Source organism: Dermochelys coriacea, chromosome 5 (genome assembly GCF_009764565.3).
Source record: "Dermochelys coriacea isolate rDerCor1 chromosome 5, rDerCor1.pri.v4, whole genome shotgun sequence".
NCBI classification, from domain to species: domain Eukaryota; kingdom Metazoa; phylum Chordata; order Testudines; family Dermochelyidae; genus Dermochelys; species Dermochelys coriacea.
In genome coordinates this window covers 105,527,077-105,545,504 of record NC_050072.1, presented here as the reverse complement: position 1 = coordinate 105,545,504, position 18,428 = coordinate 105,527,077, and the positions used below count along the sequence as shown (strand labels likewise).

Genomic DNA, 18,428 nt, shown 5'->3' with positions numbered 1-18,428 from the left:
TAACATCTTTCTGGAGCTAACCTAGATTATAAAACTGTTCTTTAATGGCAATAAAAATTATTTATATGAAAATATTTCTAATCTCTACATATATTTTAGGAGCATATTTGTCAAATGTAATGGGTGTTTTTTTTTCAGAAAACACATCAGGCAGTCTGACCTAAGGGACAAAGATGTGCAGTAACAGATTATTTTTTATTTATTTTTATTTTTATATTTATTTTATTTATTTATTATTTCTTTTCTCCCTGGTTATCTTATTCCATAACAAAGAATCTATTTATTTATTTATTTATTTTTAACATCAAGGCCAGATTCCAGAGGAATTTTCAGACCAATACAGCCTTTGTAGACCTGTCATTGGCCTATGATAGAGTCTGGATTTAAGGCTTGATGCTGAAGCTCGCAAAGATCATCCCCTGCCTCAAGACACAAAGCCTGCTATGGTCTATCCTGAGCAATAGGCGGCTACGTGTCCACTTGGGCAACGAAGTCAGTTCGCCCTGGTTCCTCAACAGTGAACTGCCACAAGGCTCAGTACTCGAGCCAATGCTTTAATGTTTGCACGAGCAATGTGCCTCCAACAAAGTCATGCAAATTTGCATAGGCGGATGACCTTGCCTGGCAACATAAGCAGCCACCTTCAGTGATATTGAGTCCACCTTGAACAGGGATCTAAACACCAGGAAGGAATAGTTCCAGAAATGGAGGCTCAAGCAAAATCCTCACAAAACAGTCACTGCATTCCATCTTGATAACAGGAACGCTAAGCACATCCTAAAAGTGACCTTCTGCAGCCACTGTGTGACATGACCCCACTCTGATCTATCTTGGAATGAAGCTGGATTGCATGCTAACCTTCCATAACCATCTGAAGAAGGTAGCTGCCAAGATGAAGACAAGGATCAGCCTGATCCAAAACCCGGCAAGCACAAGCTAGGAAGCACCTGCAAAGTCACAGACATCAGCAATGGCCCTCATGTACTCCATAGCCAAGAACAGTGTAACAGTATGGACCAGAAGTAGCCACATTCGACTTGTTGATGTCCAACTGAACACTACAATGCGGTGCATCACTGGAACCCTCAAGTTGACCCCAACACCCTGGCTGCCCATGCTGTCACACATTGCTCCCCCATCCATTTGCCATGATGCCACAACCTTCTGGGATTTCAGAGGATTGTGGAGAATGAACGTCTTCCCATCCACCAGGACATCAACAACATCCCTCACCACCACCTTGAAGTCAAGTAAGCTCTTTTGAACCCACGCATTTAACCTTCAACAATGCAACTTCAACCCTGATGAAATTTGGAAAGTTGAATGGAGTCCACAAGAAATCACAAATAAGCACCTCGTGAAAGACCTGACGCAGAGGATTCATGACTTCGATCTTCCACAAAGTTCATAGGTAACCCTAAACCGTATCCACACAAACCATGGAAGATGTGGATACGTGCTGCACAAATGGAAAATTAAAGACTCTCCAGTGTGCGACGGTGATCACCCAGAGCAGACCATGGAACATATAACAACTTAATGCCTGATTTACAAATATGAATGAGATATCACAGCAATACACTCTACTACTCCAGACGCAATTATCTGGCTTAACCATCTAAAAATAAAATTGTAGATGTTGCTCTACATTTACATCAGCCATACGAAGAAGATGACTCTTCACAGATCCTAAACCCTGCGCTCACGGCGAAACATCACGCGCACAAAAATTTGCACAGAAGACATATTTTGCACACATGGCCTGTCAAAAATTAGAGGGAACATTGCTCCCATCCTTCATCTGCCACATCCTTCCAAGTATTTCTCATCCTTCCAGGCATGCCCAACATCCTGCTCAAATGTCTCTGCTGATTTCAAATGTTATATGGTATATCATAGGAAGAAAGTCTTCTCTCATGTAACCAGATCCCAAACCATTTAGGACTTTCTAGGTTGAAAGCAAACTTCTGAATCCCACCTGGAAGCTTTTTAGGAGTCGATGCAGATCACTGGTTTAATGTGCTCCCATTGTACAACTCTGTCGATATGCAGGCTGCTACATTCTGCATGAGTTTCAGCCTCTGAATAGTCTAATGTAGAGTTTATTACAGGAATCTAATCTTGAAATGACAAAGACATGAATAACTGTGGCAAGGTCTCTGTGTTGGTGAGAAAATGTTGCTTCTGTGTTACCAGACAGAGATGGAAGCAGCACTCTTGTTTAAAACCACTACTCAGGCTTCTAAGAGCAGCCCAGGATCTAACAAGACCCTCAAGTTTCACACTTGCTTAACAAATGGCAATTACACTCCCTTAAAAGAGGGGTGCTGATATAAGTTCTATCAGTTCTTCCAGCTCAATGGTGGGCAACCTGCGGCCCGTCAGGGTAATCCGCTGGCAGGCCGTGAGATAGTGTTTACGTTGACCTTCCGCAGGCACGGCTGCCCACAGCTCCCAATGGCTGAAGTTCGCCATGGCGGTTGCCCATCATTGTTCCAGCTGCTTCTCCTAACCCTCCAACATTATCTTAGTGTGGACTGAATTGTTGCCAGCTAGCTGCATGCAGTGTAGTTGTGGCCACTTCAGTCCCAGGATGATATTATACTTATGTAAACAATCTGTTCCATCTTGCATTTAGCTGACAAGAGAGCTGACAACATAGCCCTTGTGGCACTCATTCGACAAGGGAGAGCCCTCAAAGTAGAGAAACAATTACCCATAAATACACTTTGTGTTCTCTCAAAAAGATAGGAACGGAACCATTGAAGAGCTGGTGCATCCATCCCTGATTGTGTCTGCAAATAAAACAACAAAATCTCATGGTTAAGTGCGTTTAAAGGTTGTTGACTAATCTAGAACAAACAGTATAGACCACTACTAGGAGATCATCAACAAACTGCAATCAGCACAATTTCTACTCCAGATCCAGGCCTATAACCAGATTGACTGGGAGCCAAGGAAGTCTGTAGAATCAACAAACTGCTACATTTGCCCTGCCATAATCTTTTCAGTGACCTTCCCCAAAAACTAGAGATGGGACAGGTTGATAGCCACACTGTTGGCATCAAGAGTAGATATCTTGAGCCTGGGCCACACACTCGCTTCTTTATCACAGAATATCAGGGTTGGAAGGGACCTCAGGAGGGCATCTAGTCCAACCCCCTGCTTAAAGCAGGACCAATCTCCAACTAAATCATCCCAACCAGGGCTTTTTGTCAAGCCTGACCTTAAAAACCTCAAAAGGAAGGAAAGTCCACCACCTCCCTAGGTAACGCATTCCAGTGCTTCACCACCCTCCTAGTGAAAAAGTTTTTCCTAATATCCAACCTAAACCTTCTCCACTGCAACTTGAGACCATTACTCCTTGTTCTGTCTTTAAGAGACACTGAAACCGTTCCCTCTCCCCACGCAGGGAAATGCTAAGGAATGCAACTAAAAATTAACCAAATACATCCCTGCTAGCTTTCTACAGTCAGAAAGGACAAAGGTCTAAGTTGCAGGTTGTGGCACGCGTCTCCACTACCTTAGTATGCAACAGTGGCTGAAAATCAAACAGAGATCACACAGCATTTGGCCCCTCAATACAGCAGAGTGCTCAGCCCCAATATGAGCAAATTTTGCATGGAAAGCAACATGAAAATTCTTCACAATAAGAATAACTCAATTCACTAACTAAACGGAGACAGAAAGAATTCACTAAACTGTCAACTGTTAAGAACAGTTGAACCATGCAAGTCTTTGCAAACACTATCATGCAAACAAAGAAACCCTTTCTTTACACCCTGCAGACCCAGGGTATACGACAACACAATTTCCTCTTCTTAAATTGTAAGATCTTTTAGGCAGGGACTGTCTTTTTTGTTCTCTGTATGTACAGTGCCTAACACATTTGAGTTCTGATCCATGACTGCTACTCCTAGGTGCTACAATAATACAAATAAATAAATAAATAAATAATCAATCAATCAATCTACGCTCTTTGATGTACATTTTTCTGTCTCTTAATTTCCTACAAAATGCTATTGAACAAATTGTCTTCCTCACCCATTGTTTGACCATGTCAGTTCCCCCTTCGAATCTATCCACTGGCTCTACCTTGCTCTCTGTATCATATTCAAACTTCTTATTTTCAAGGCCTTGCACAATTCTGTTCCAATCTAGAGTGGATGTGTCATTACACAAAGTAAAACTATTTCCCCATGTCTCCTCCCCCCCTCCACCTCCCCTGTTCCTCAGTTGTTCTTGTCAATTGCTGGAAATGGCCCACCTTGAGTATCACTACAAAAGATTTTTTTTCCCTCTCCTACTGGTAATAGCTCACCTTACCTGATCTCTCGTTACAGTGTGTATGGTAATACCCATTGTTTCATGTTCTCTGTGTATATAAAATCTCCCCACGGTATTTTCCGCTGCATGCATCTGATGAAGTGAGCTGTAGCTCACGAAAGCTTATGCTCAGATACATTTGTTAGTCTCTAAGGTGCCACAAGTTCTCCTTTTCTTTTTGCGGTTACAGACTAACACGGCTGCTACTCTGAAACCTGATCAGTGTGGTACTTACTGGAAGTTTCTCTTCATGTAAGCTTTATTTTTGAAGGGAAACTATTTTATAAGGAGTATAGCATGGAAACTGTCCTGTAGGGTTAAATGTAAGAAACATTCCTGGGTGGGGAGGCGGGGTGGGGGGAAGACAGTTCTCAGGGGGCTCATTTTGAAGCAAGAAATTGGGATTCTTGCTGTCTCTGTATCTTGAGAACAGAGTTCCCATGAATGGGGGTTAGAAGGCTCTTTCCCAGCCACCCACACAGAGCATGAGAAGCACTTGGGCAGAGACACTCACTCTCTGCAGTCTGTGAATTTCTGAAGAGGCTAGGTGTGCCTGGCTGAGATTGGATGGAATTTTGGGGAGAAAGAATTGATTGGTCTCAGCTTCGACTCTGGCCAGCTCAGATTTCATTTCTTTTAGAGATGTCCTACACTTACTTTTCTCTCCCAACAATGCCAGCCTCAACTCTCCTGATAAGAGAAAGCAGGGTGATGTAATGAATAGGGAGGGTGTTGGACCTTACATGGTATCCCAAGATTTAATTTTATTGGATTGGGCCAAAAAAAGAGAGCCAACTTTCAGTTTCATTTATGAACCCACTAACACCATGTTTACAGAACTACTGTAATACCCTTGGCATCCCCTAACCATTAATAAAAGTTTATGTCCCAGTCTCCTTGAAATAACAGTAAATCGTAACAAAAGGCCCCTTCAAATGTAGCCTTTGAAACAAATATTTTAACTGTTTACAATCCCTAAATTGTGACAGCCTGAATATTAAGATTTAGGATTACCATAACAAATAAATACACACACCAGCTGGAAGTATGTTCGACCATGAGCCAATCAGTGATGCTCTGCCCCAGTCTTTCATCTACCTTTCTGTTCTTGTTTTAGGCATTTCTTTCTGTCCCACCCTCTAATAATTGGTAAAGCACTTGTGACAGTCATGACAGCCAATCACAGAGTCTAAATATTTAGCTAATTTAATCCCAGGAGAGGCATGATTGGTGATGTTGATTCCCTCTCTCCCATGCCTCTTTTTCCCCATAGGTGTGTCCACAGTAGAAAATGTCTTATTCAATTTTCAGTAACACTGCAACTAGCCACATTGGTGCTGTTTATTAATTATTAATATTAATTATTATTATTAACAGTGTAAACTCTTGTGTAGACCAGGCACAAGCACTTTTATCAAGGTCAGATGACATGGTGGCCACAGAAAAACAGAACCTTGAACTCTTGTCTACGAAATGTAAAAAGGTTTCCCAATTCACCTATAAAAGTACAGACAGTGGTGACCTTAACATAAATACAATCCTTGTAATCTATCCTTTAGTGGAATGCCTCCCTAAATTATTTCTTGAGTCAGCTGGGTTGTCCTTATCTTACAAAGTCCTGTAATTAAATATAAAAACAATAAAAGATGTGTAAGTATGGCATAATACTTCGACCTAACACTAAGCCATATACGTTGAATTTCTTTTCTATAAACCCACAGTGTGTTTTCACAACAGTTACTACTTTAGGATATTTCCTAATTTATAAATAATTGAATCTGTGAACAAAACAGAGACAGTTAACCATGAAATACAACGCTATAAATACATTCAAGGGGTTCTGGTAATATAATAAATCACGAGAGCAAAGTTTGCTTCCTTTAGGTTGGTTGCCAGAACTCAAAAAAATGTGTTTATCGCTTTGCTCCCTTTCCTATTTTTTATTCCATGTAACAGAGTTTACAGTTGTGTCCCTTCTTCTAAATCCTCATTATCCTTTGACTTAAAAAGGAAAAAAATAACACCACTTGTTAATATACTGCAATGTCATTTCAATTGCTCTCTCCCATAACACCAGCAAGGTCTTGGATTTCAGAAATACAACAAATTGTCAGTTTTTAATTAATTTTAAAAAAGTTAAAATTGGGGGTGTACACAGCTTCAGAGAGATAGCTTTGCTAATAGAATATGAAAGTCATTGTGCAAAACAGACAAATCCTATTCAAAACCAGACAGCTAGATGGCAACTGTTTTTATTTTTTTGTTTTATAAACAAAAGAGCAAGGGGCTGCATTGCTGCAGCTTTTGCCACTAATTTTGAAGATCGGAGTGCATGCTTACAGGGCATGGAAACATCAGTAAAGCAAAGATGCAACACTAAATCCATGAATAAATATGTGCCTTCAGCTGGCTTTATTTTTTTTAAATGGAAATGCTTTGAGATATTTGCCTTATTGTTTTACAGTAAATTCAATGCTTGCAGCATGTTGTCTGCAATAGTTTCCCTAACTTTACAAAATACAAACATTTGTTTCCATTATCACAAATAGTTTGTTATGAGAAATTAATCGTACCTTTCCCTTTCTTTCACTGTTTGCCCACAATTGTAGGTAGGGATACTACATCCATTCTTTCTGCATAAATAAAAATCTCTGAAATGGACAAACACGCAAAAGCAATCTCTAGATTCTAAATCTAGTCAAGAGGTTTCTCCCCAGCTCGGCCTTCAGCACATTAGTTGCCCAAGAGCACCATCTGGCGGACAAAGAGTAATTTGGGAAATAAAAGTTCTGTCTAAAAAAATAATTTCCATTTTTATCAATGATTCCCCAGCTTTTCTAGTTGGAACCTCCTCCCAGCAATGACTTGGTGCCAGGCATCACCTCTCACTTTCCTCCAGATCCCCTTGCGCCTTGTCCTGGCATGGTTGCTCCATTACACCATGTGTTGGCCCTTCCTCTCTCTCCTGTTCCCCCCCCCCCCCCCGTCTATTCCTTCAACCACTATTCCTCCCCCTGCTTTTTTTTTTTTTAAATGGTATTGCTTTTATTCCACAGGCTGCTATTTTATTTCTTTTCCTCCCTGGCCATTTGTCCCCACTTCTAATCATCTCCCAGTTTATTGTCTTCCCACTATCAGTCTCCACCAATTCTATTTCTGTGTTTTCATAATTCTCATCTCCTCCTTGGTCTTCTGGCCTCTCCCCTTGTATTCACTTGTTGCAGTGTAATGAAAACACAACTCATTGGGACAGGAAATCTTAGTCCACATGTCTCGACCAAAGCTGAGAGGTGGTACAAGTTCCAGAAACTCTTTTCCCTTCTGCACCTCTCCCTTAGACATGACGGGGTTCATTTCACTCTGGAGATGCTGGTGTGATGTTACCCATGTGACAGTTATTTTAACGATATTAAAACCTCAGAGAAAATGGAATTAAAAACAAAAAAAATGGTTCATGTAATAGATTCACACTTCTCAAAGAAAAACTAGAGAAATCGTTCCCAGTTTAGTTAGAGAGGAAAATAAGAAAAGTGAAAGCTTCTAACTTTTGAAAGCAATCCTTTCTCTCTGCCCCCTTTTGGTCAGATTGTCTGCATCTCTTGCTGTCCAGAGAACAACAAACTTTTTATGTGTCTAGAGAGTTCTCTTATCAAATCCTCCCTGATCCAGTGCTGCTATCCTAACTTTCAAAAACAGTTTTCTCCAGTTACATGCATACATAATAGGGTTTACATGCACTGCTTTCTCCATGAGATGGACCACTGGGGATACAAATATCTTTCACTGATAATGAATAGCTTTCGAAGACTTAACTACCCTAGTTCAGATACCGACTTTCAGACCATCTTGGCTGGTTGTATTCTAATTTTGGTCAGGGCTCTCATTAAACTCCCTTAAGCAATTTGTTTTTTGACAAACCCTCTGTCACATGGCTTGTCTACACTTTCCGGAGGATCAATATTGTGGCGATTGATGCATCGGCGGTCGATTTAGTGGGTCTAGTGAAGGCCTGTTAAATTAGGGATTCTCAAACTGGGGGTTGGGACCTCTAAGGGGGTCATAAGGTTATTACTTGGGGGGTTGCAAGCTGTCAGCCTCCACCCTAAACCCCACTTTTCCTCCAGCATTTATAATGGTGTTAATATGTTTTTAATTTATAAGGGGGGGGTTGCACTCAGAGGCTTGCTATGTGAAAGCGGTCCCCAGTACAAAAATTTGAGAACCACTGCGCTAAATCAACCACCAATCACTCTCCCGTCGACTCCTGTACTCCACCTGATCGAAAAGAGTAAAGGGAGTCAATGGGAGAGCATCTCCTGTCGACACCGCATAATGTGGACCCCGCAGTAAGTAGATCTAAACTACGTCGATTTGAGTTACCCTATTCACGTAACTCAAATTGCGTAGCTTAGATTGACTTTTCCCTTTAGTGTAGACAAGGCCCAAGTTATACACTACTTCTCCTAGTGATTACAAAGATAGCAGAGAACATGGCAAGAAGTAATAAGAAGAACTACCAAAAAGTAGAGAGAACACAGAACGGTTTCCCGGAAGCTCCCCACATGGCATACAAGAAAGACCAGGGTTCCACTCCTCTCTCAGAGCAGACCCTTATGAAGGAAGGATTCATCCAGTAAATTGGAGAAGCGCATGTATTCTTACAAAGATAATTTTGCTTCTCCTTTCTTGATAGTCTCATTGCTTAACTACTCCCTTAGGTTATTATGCAGTTTCTTGGATGGTTCTCTAAGTAGCAAAATTGATTCGGATAGATATTTCACATTCTCTTACTGTATAATGAGAGCTGTACTGTCACTTGTTACCCATAGTCACTTGTGTCAACAACCAGCAAAATCCTACTTCCTCTAGAAATTTCCTTTTCTCCACTATTTCAATCAGAAATAGGTAGTTACTCTGAGGGCACTTCTATGCAGCCAGAGACCTATCCAGCTGTGAAAACAGTATTGCAACTAATCTACTAAGGTGAAGCACTTGGAAAAAATGAAGCTTTTTCAAGTAATCCATAATCCAAAACTGAAGAATGTTAGTTAAAACTATGTTAACGTTCCTCACAAGAGAAGCACAGAGTTGGATAACACCTGAGGGGATGAAAAGAAGGAACCTCAACAACTGGAGATGTCCAGAGGGTAGAATGATTCCTGAGGCCAGTAAGAGGATTGGTACATAGCCATCTCGGAAGAGAACGATCTGACTCGTGCAGGTTCCTCAGACCTAAGGTCAATCAAACTTTCTGGGAAACTCACAAGTCCAAAGGACTTTGGGGTGAACCTCTGATCCCATTCCAGATGAAATCAAAGTTGACCTTGACAGTCCTCAGATCCAAGCCCCTTCCTCAGACTAAGATTGCTTCTGAGTGACAAGGTGAGCGAATCCAAGCAGCTCAGAGCCAAGAAGAGAAAGACAGAAGAGGAATTAAGAAGTCTAGAAGAATGAAATGTGAACTAATAATCATCCCAGGCCCACCAAGTCTAAAGCACCACACTCATCTCAGAACTCAAAGTCAAGGGGAAACAAACCAGCAACAGAATCACTACAGGAAATAATTTTCTTTAGCACTGATGTGGAGAAGGACTAGTTCAGGTGAGTTTTGATACCTCCTCACAGAGAAGGAGTTTCAGGTAGCACTCATATTTGAAGATGGCAGAAGCTTGCACATGTAGAACACCTTTTCAGGGAATGTCCATCTTAACAACATATCAGACATTCAAATACCACAGTGACGGGGGCATAAAACATCAGAGTGCTGGTCTGCCCTAGACACCATCCCATCGCATGATGTGCGCCACTTACAACCTGATTTTTTTCTCCAAATCTGGCAGACTATCAATTAGGGTGGATTTAGATTTGAATGCCCGCAATCCCACTCACTGGAAATCAACAGGGCAGAAACAACAACAAAAAGCGCTGAGGGGGCTGGGAATGTGTAACGGAGCTGACACTGCACAAACAAACAAAAATAGGACTATACTTTTTAAAGATTGTAACTAGACAAACTAGTTTATCCAAAAAAAAAAAAAAAAAGCGCTGCTGCAGCAAGGCCTTACAGACACCAGAAATGCTTAGCGAAGGGTTGTTGAGCCCATGAGACCATATACCCCTCTATCAGTGTTCAGGTTCATAAGGGGGCACACTGCCTCCCAAGTGTGTCTAAAGCACATCATACTAAGGGCATGCGCAACTCAAAAGTGGGGCTCTTGAGAGACAATTGTCAAGAGATACCTGGTTCCTAGCTGCAATACAAGAGTGCAACATTAACTAACCTTTTGGCCAGGGTTGGGGAAGGGGGAATGACATGTATAAAACTACACATACTTCATCATAAATGCTCCCATTGATATCTGCTCCATAGATCGGTGCCACAAAGGTTAAATTCTTCCAGTATTTACGCTCCAGATCTTCATAATCTATATACCTTGGAGTGCAGTATCTGCAGAGGGAGAATGAAATTAAAGGCAACATTTCAAAGGATCTCAATTGACAAGTTGTCCTTTCACTTTCACGGTTTGGATGTCTCCCAACATCCTCGTTCGTGATGTGCTTTATACTTGATTTTGCAGACCAACTACTTTTAGATAAATATATCAGTTTCACACTCTTTAGTCCTTTCTCATATTCAATAGTCCTAAACCCATAGGTTTCATAGTAGCAATGCTTTCAAAGTAACACTGGGTAATTTCTTTCACAGTATTTATGTCGCTATTAGTCCTGTGCCACCCAGATCATTTGTTCCTGTCTCAACAGATGGAAGGAACTTCTACTGCCTGTTCTGATTAGGCCATTAAGTGTGATTGTTGTCACCCAAGGCTCTTGAAAGAGTCAATCCATTATTAGTTGGTAGTCCTCACACAGTCTCTCTTCACCACCCCATCCTCCATTTTAGCCTACCACATTTCCTAGGCTGGTGAAGAGGCACTACTGTTAATAGGCAATATGGTCACCAGTTCCTACCCCTGTACTGCAGGAGCATAGACACCAAGGAGTGTGCACACACCTGCTGGTCCTAGCAGAAATGGGTCCTGCAGATTATTCCCAACAGGTCAAAAGGCAAGTGTTCTGCCATTTAGTATCCCTGGCCAGAAGAAAGGGGAGGAATCCCAATGCTCCTGTGGACCTTGCTTTCCTTTCTCCCTCTCCCAGATAAAGCTTTTTTGGGAGAAGTGGACCAGTTCTTCCAGTTGTCAGAAATCTTTGGAGGATCTTGTCTTCATCCCTTTGGTTGTCCCAGATGCATGGGACATTTTAACATCCTTTTCTGTGGCCTGGGAAGATTCTTCTAACTTCCCATAGAGGGAGCATGCTTCTATTACTATTGCCATGCAGACTACTCTGCCAAAACCTTTTCCTCAGGATGTCTGGCCACAGTACTCCCTTATTTAGAAAAAGTCTTAAGGAAGGGAAAATTGCTTCCATAAATGCAACAACTTGGGAGAGGGGAGAGAGTTTCAGATCAACTCTGCAAGCTCTTTCTGTTCAGATTGCTTGGAAGAAAACTTGGAAGTACAGGAAGCAGGAGGCCATGCAACTGACGCAGCCTCTATTAAGAAGGATGGAAGAAGAGCCTCATGGTGAGCTGACTGTCTCTCAGCAAACAGGAGTTGGACCCCAGCAATCCATGAGTAACCAGGACTACAGACCAGGGGTTTTCTTAAATGCTGTTCATCACTCAGACTAGAGCCCTTCAGTCATGTTAAGATGACACCAATGTTCAGGGTATGCTCATCTGGTATCCCAAATGAAGGGGAAAGCAATTTAGTGTCACAGAGATATGCCCATAGAAAGGAAGCTGGCCTCCACAGAAACCTGACTTCTTTGAAGAGAGGGAAAATCTTCTTTAAAGAAAGCTTAGGAGCTTCTGCTATTACATTGTTTTAAGAAGAATGGAACAACCTAGGAAACTTAAGTACTCCTAACTCATATACCTTATTAAATATAACATAGCAATACGATTTTATAGGTAGCGGGATAAAACAATTGTAACTACAAATATTTCTGAAATATTATGGTGTGTGCAGAATTAAGGTTCTGTTGGCACTCGTGGGATATCCTATGTAAGTGCATGGTTACTCATTATTTCATAAGGTGACCAGACAGCAAGTATGAAAAATCGGGACGGGGGTGGGGGATAACAGACGCCTATATAAGACAAAGCCCCAAATATCGGGACTGTCCCTATAAAATCAGGACATCTGGTCACCCTATTATTTCACTACATGGCATTTTATATTCTATAATTTTTATATGTACACGTTATATTTTCTATCCCCCTATGCAGATGTGAGGACTTAAAACAAATGATCATAGCAATCTAAACAGATGTCATTATCACCAGAATTTAAAGTATGCTGCATCATAAGGGGTCACAGACACAGGAAATTAAATTTCTAAAAAGTGAGCCCACTTGCAGAAGTGCACTCTTTTAGTATCGCCTTGGAGGAAAAGCCTTCTAGTTGGCTACTTTACCCACTTGTCTGCCTCCTGGGGAAGAGCAGCCAATCAGGGATGCTGCAAGAGGCAGACAGTTATTTCCCTTTCCCTCAGGAGCCCGCACCATTCATGGTGGTGGGGGAGGAGTGAGCAGAAAGATCACACCCACTCAGAGCAGTTCACTCAGGGCAGTTCCACCTCCTCCTTCCCCACCCTCATAAGAGCAAAAAGACAGCTCCTCTGCTCCTTCCCCCTCTGCTCTCCCTCCGTGCAGCAGCAGCACCTGGCCTGGGAAGGGTCTCCGTTGCAGTCTCCCTTCCGTTAGGCCTGTGGGAGGGGCTGAAGAATTCCAGGTGCTGCAAGAGGGGGCAGAACTGATGTGGGCATTAAAGGGGGCAGTAGAAATATGGGGGTAAAACTGACTTGGGGCCTGGTGGGGGCAGAATGTCTGGCAGAAATGGGACAGAACAGATGTGAGGAGTGGGAGAAAAACTGATTTGAGGACAGGGGGATGGACAGATGTTGGGGTGATGACCGACTCTCCATTTTTTTCAGACCACTCTAAGCACTGAGTAGTGCCTTCTACCAACTCCTAGAATATGGACAAGGATGGCCTTCAGTAAGTAAGTATAAACATAAAAATCACCTGGTGCCTAAAAAGGTAAAAAAAAAAAAACACAGTGAGGGGAAAAGTTTACACATTCTCCTTTCCAAAGAGAATACTGAATATACATACTTGTCACTGTTGGCCAGTTGCCTGAACTCTTTCACAGTCATTGGCTTTTTCTGAATGTTGTACTGAGTGAAAAGTCCTGACTGACCAGTGACCATCTGCTGAATTGGAGCTGGAATCACTAAATCATCAATGTCATCGTAATGTTTTCTCGGCTTCCACTCCTTGGGGGGGATCACCTGAAAAGTCAGAGCAATACACAAATCAGCATAGCTACTGCTGATGTTAAAAATACTTTTGAAGTGGATGAAGAAACAAGTAAATCTAATACAGAAAACTTAGCAGATCTGACCAAAAGATTTAAAGATTTAATTAAGTTAAAAAATCTTGTTGTCCATGAACATTGTGTACCATCAAATTTAAACATAACCTCTTCGATATTTTTTAAAACTAAATAGAAGTATAGAGTTATTTGCTAAATGCCTCTCTCTATCTTCCTATCTGGGTTATTCAGTAAATCTTACACAATTTTTATTCCAATTAAACTATTTCATTTAGGGGCATGATTTTTTTTTTAAAACCAAATTTGTTAAATTGGTACAACCCCTCATGTGGATGCAGATATACTGGGTTGTCTTAAACAGAGTTTATTCCCATAAATTTATGTAATAAAACTAAGTACAAAAACTGTGTGTATACAAGCCCCAATTGATTGTAAAGTTTTGGGTTTTTTTCGTTTCAGGTTCCCTTGATTCACACCATCTGATTCCAAGTTCTGCTATGACTCTCAAGCATGCACCATGCTATTCACAGTCATCAGGAATTTTACAGAAGCTGGAGTTCACCAAATGGTCTCATCCAAGTGTCTTGTTTTAGGGTATTAGGTAGTTTTGAAAAGATGTTTTATATATTATTACAGCCCAAATGGAAATATCTCTACATTCCAAATATTGTCTATTTATCTTTTAATTCACTACTTTGTCAACAAGACATTTTTTAAAACACTGCAATACCTATTGTTTATGTAGAGTTCTTTATATATAAACTTCTTATATTTGTATTGTTATTATTTAAAGACTGAAGACATTTCCACCTCTTTCCCCTCACTTTTAGTTTTGTCTTTTTATATGCTACAAACATTGAAAGTATTTGTTTAGTTTTTGTAAGCAGCACACAGCAAGCATGGCATTGTTCGTTATTTCTACATTATGTGCATTAGCATCAGCTAACAAAAATCTTGGATGAGTTTAAGAATTAATCTGTATTCCCTCTGATACCAGGCTGTTTCTTCAAAATGCAAACATTTTAGGGTTATATATAAAAGTGGCTATTGATTTTTGTTTATCTTTAAAATACCTTAGTCAGAGTATGGAATTTTAGAATGCATCTGAGATCTGAAGATCATTCATTGTCTCCACATAACAACATGGTCAAATTTTAAACCTAACCCACTTGAACTGCACAAACCTAGAACATGTAGGAAATACAAATTTAGACAATCAAAGAAAATGTTTTTAGCAAATAACCATTTCTTGTTAAAGGCATAGTTAATATTTCTAATTAAAATGTAATAGTTTAATCCTGCACTTCCTACATGGTTAAAACTCACATTTTCTTTTCTTTCCTTTTTTTTTTTAAATTTATTATTATTATTATTATTATCTTTCATGTGACCTTTGGCCATCTAGGGACTGCAACATTGGGCCCAATGTTTCCTCTTCTTAAAGAAATAAGAGTGTTCAACTGTCTAGTCTTGTAGTTTCCATTAATGTTTTCACACAAAATCTTAACAAGTTACATGCACAAAATACACAAAACACTGCTTTGGAAGCAGAGAAGCCGTGCATTCAAAATGTATGCATAAAAATCAAGTATGTGCATAGAGATTTCCATTTTCCTTACTATTAGGCATGAACTTGTAGGTTTGGCTCCACAACATGAATATTAAAAACCAGCATTTGCATTCTTTTGTTTAATTCAAGGTCAATAGTGTTTTGTTTTTAGCAATATGCAGCATGAAATATTTTTGTGAATAATGTCCAAAGTATCCTCCTTCAGCAAACTGGAGCACATTTATTGTTTAATTGTATTACAGTGGTGCTTAGCGAGCCCACCTGAGATTGGGACCTCACTGTGCTATGCGCTCTCACTGTAGTGAGAGAGTCCCTGCTCTGAAGACTATCATCTAAATAGACATGATCGACAAAGGCTGGAGACAGGGAACAGAGACAGAAATTAAGTGACTTGCCTAAGGTAAGTAGTTCAATGGCAGACCTGAGGACAGAACCTAAAAGTCTCTTGATTCTCAGTAAAGTACCCTTTCCACTAGGTCATGCAGCCTGCCCCCCAACCCCCAATCACAGCCCAAGAGCCTGTGGCCACAAGAAAAGGCCTTGGTGGCTGCATTTGAGAAACACTGGACTAAAACGAAGACAGTGCAACATTCAGGCTTTATTCCTCCTTCAGTATGTACTATGCTCTCTCATTTGGCACTTTCTGAAAGCAGAGTTCTCATTTCTATATATATGTATGGCTCTCCTTTTTTGGGTAGCTATCTATCATAACAGAGGTATACATTTAGGACTACATATTCCCCTCAATCTCCCATTGATTTTAATAATCAGTTTGCAAAAAGATCAAAGGTAGAATATGGCCTTTATTTAGTAATTAAACTTTTAGTTATCATTGTGTATTATTTCCTCACAAACTTATCACATTCAGCATCACTCACTGGAAAAATAGGCTCACTGTTAGGATCATCACACTATCAGGCCTTTGTGTCTCTTCTTTTCACAGTTTCTCTCCCCCTCCCCTACCTCTTACTCTCTCCTCCTTCCCTCTGCATTTTTTTCCCTAAAGCAACTCACAGCTCCCCCTCTCTGTGAGCATCACTACCTTCCACTTCCTCATCGCATATGATAAAATGATCAGCAATAATACAGTGCTGACATTTAAAGTGAAACATGCCTCTGCAGGAGGGATGTTTCATTAGACTGTCAGGAGATCCAGAAATAGAACACCTGCATAAGTGGGTCAAGGCAAAGGACCAAAATTCCACGATAGAGGAGAAAGAAATCCAGAGGGAGAATGCCTTTGAAAAAATTCTGTTGGTGGTTGAAGAACAAAAGCATGTTGGTCTACAGAATTTGTTAGGGGCCATAAGCACAAAGGTGCAGACTTTGGTATATGTGGGAGAAAAAAATTGGATTTCAGTAAGGAGCACGCTTGATTCTGAAGGGTATGCTTGTACCAGAGTCTGCTCTCTAAGGAACAGAAAGCCCTTACGCCTGCTATGTTCTGGTAAAAGTCCTGTTTTACTGAACATGACTGAAGCAGCAAGAAGGTGGGATGTTACAACAAGGAGATAGCTAAGGGTTGGTTATTATGATGTTTGATGTGATATTACTTGTTAAAGCCAAAAAGGAGTTCTCATCGTGATTAAGAATATTCTGTACAGCTTTCCCAAGATATGGGGCAGGGATGTTACAGGGTGTGCTGCCCCATTAGTGGGAGCGGTGCCCAATTACCTGACTCTCAGGTGATGGGTTTGAGCTTGGATTGATGGTAGGTCAGGTGACTGGGCATTGCATAAGGGTAGCTGGGGTTGGCTATCTATAAGCGGGAGTCTTCTCCCCCAAAGAGAGGAAAATCATGGGATGGCTCTCTGGAGAGGGCCTGATGTCCTGATAAAAGAGTAAAGAGCAGAGAGAAAAAATTAAGCCCCACCTGCAGGGGATCCAGAAAAGAGCTAGGGTCAGAGAGGATGGGGGGGGGGGTGGCGTCAACTCTACTTAGCAGCCAGAGAAAAAGGCTTTGCTGGAGCTATGTGCAGAGAGGGGAGGAGCAAAACCCTGAAGTGGGAATTAGGAGCTCAGGAGAGGCATAACGGACTGGTGAGCCTGGAGAAGAGGGCAAGGCAATTGTGTCTTTGAGTTCAACTGTTCGTTTATGTTAACAAACCGGACTCCAAAAAGGGAGAGAAATTCTAAAGCATAAAAGATTTGGGGAGTTTTCTTTTCCTGGGAAAGGAAGGAAGGAAGGAAGGAAACTGAGGCAGCAGGAGGATCTCACTGAATGAGGTAAGAACCTATTTTAGGGGATGGGGAAGAACAAGCGGATTGTCTCTCATGCTGCTGCCGCCCCTCTTCCTCCCTGCATCTGACTGTACATGAAGCCCTCGTGGCATCCAGCAGTCATTCTGCTGTGGTTGCTGGCCTGCCCTAGAAGGGAGATATAGTCAAAAAAAAGTGTTCCTAAGATACCGTGGGTCTGATCAATCACTACCTCTTGGTAGTGGGAAGGATTTTTCCCTTGGGGGCAAGAATGACCAAGCATCTAGGATGGGGAGGGAAATTCACATTCATCATAGCATCCCATTCCCGGAGGTGCAATTTTGAGTTAATAAGAGTAAGAACAGGAAGTTACAGCTGTATGTATATATGAGTGGATTGTAATGATAAGTGCAAGGTATATGGGGTGAGTTCAACAGGTAGCTCCTCTACATAGTAGATAGCCACACCTGTAAAGGGTAGTTTGCTTACAGATGGTCCTGGCACATTACTTAACTCTCATTAGAGGCTCCAAGTAGCTGCATGTGTACCACAGGGCCAGACTTCAGGACCTGGCCTCAGCTGGCACGCAAAATCTAGTGAGGATAGCTAGTGGCAGCAACCACTAGTGAAGGATACATCTGGCTCTCCAAGTGCATGCCAAGGATTCCTGGTTGAATTCTTGGAAAACATCAGAGCATAGAAACTGAATGAAGAATGGAAAAGACTTCATCTGATCCCATCGACAATGCTGGGCTGATGGACAGGAATCAAAGAAAAAGAATGATCAGTATCTCACTTCCACATGTATCTTTATTTAGGTTAAGTTGTTGTCTTTTTGGCGGGGGGAGGGGGCTAAGAGAAGTAAAGTCCTGCCTCCACGTGTCGGAGTGGCACACCTCGCAACCTTTCAAATGGCTAAAGTGGGACCATTC

At 41.3% G+C, this 18,428-nt stretch overlaps 1 protein-coding gene across 16 annotated transcripts in view; it reads right to left on the bottom strand.

The window, feature by feature from the left end:
- The window catches only part of KDM4C (lysine demethylase 4C), a 461,886-nt gene that overhangs the window by 390,824 nt on the left and 52,634 nt on the right, over positions 1–18,428 (bottom strand). For 13 of the 16 annotated variants that reach the window (XR_006281538.1, XR_006281539.1, XM_038401809.2 and 10 more), the window contains 2 exons: positions 13,508–13,683; positions 10,660–10,774 (listed from right to left, as the gene is read on the bottom strand). The exons of 2 other annotated variants lie outside the window; for them this stretch is intronic. Coding sequence is in view for 12 of the 14 variants with exons in the window: in XM_038401809.2 (XP_038257737.1) it covers positions 10,660–10,774; positions 13,508–13,683 (291 nt within the window). In the remaining 2 variants the exon portion in view is untranslated. Of the gene's footprint in view, positions 1–2,477; positions 2,796–10,659; positions 10,775–13,507; positions 13,684–18,428 lie in introns of those variants that run through there. One more of the 16 variants, XM_043514919.1, reaches the window with a different exon arrangement.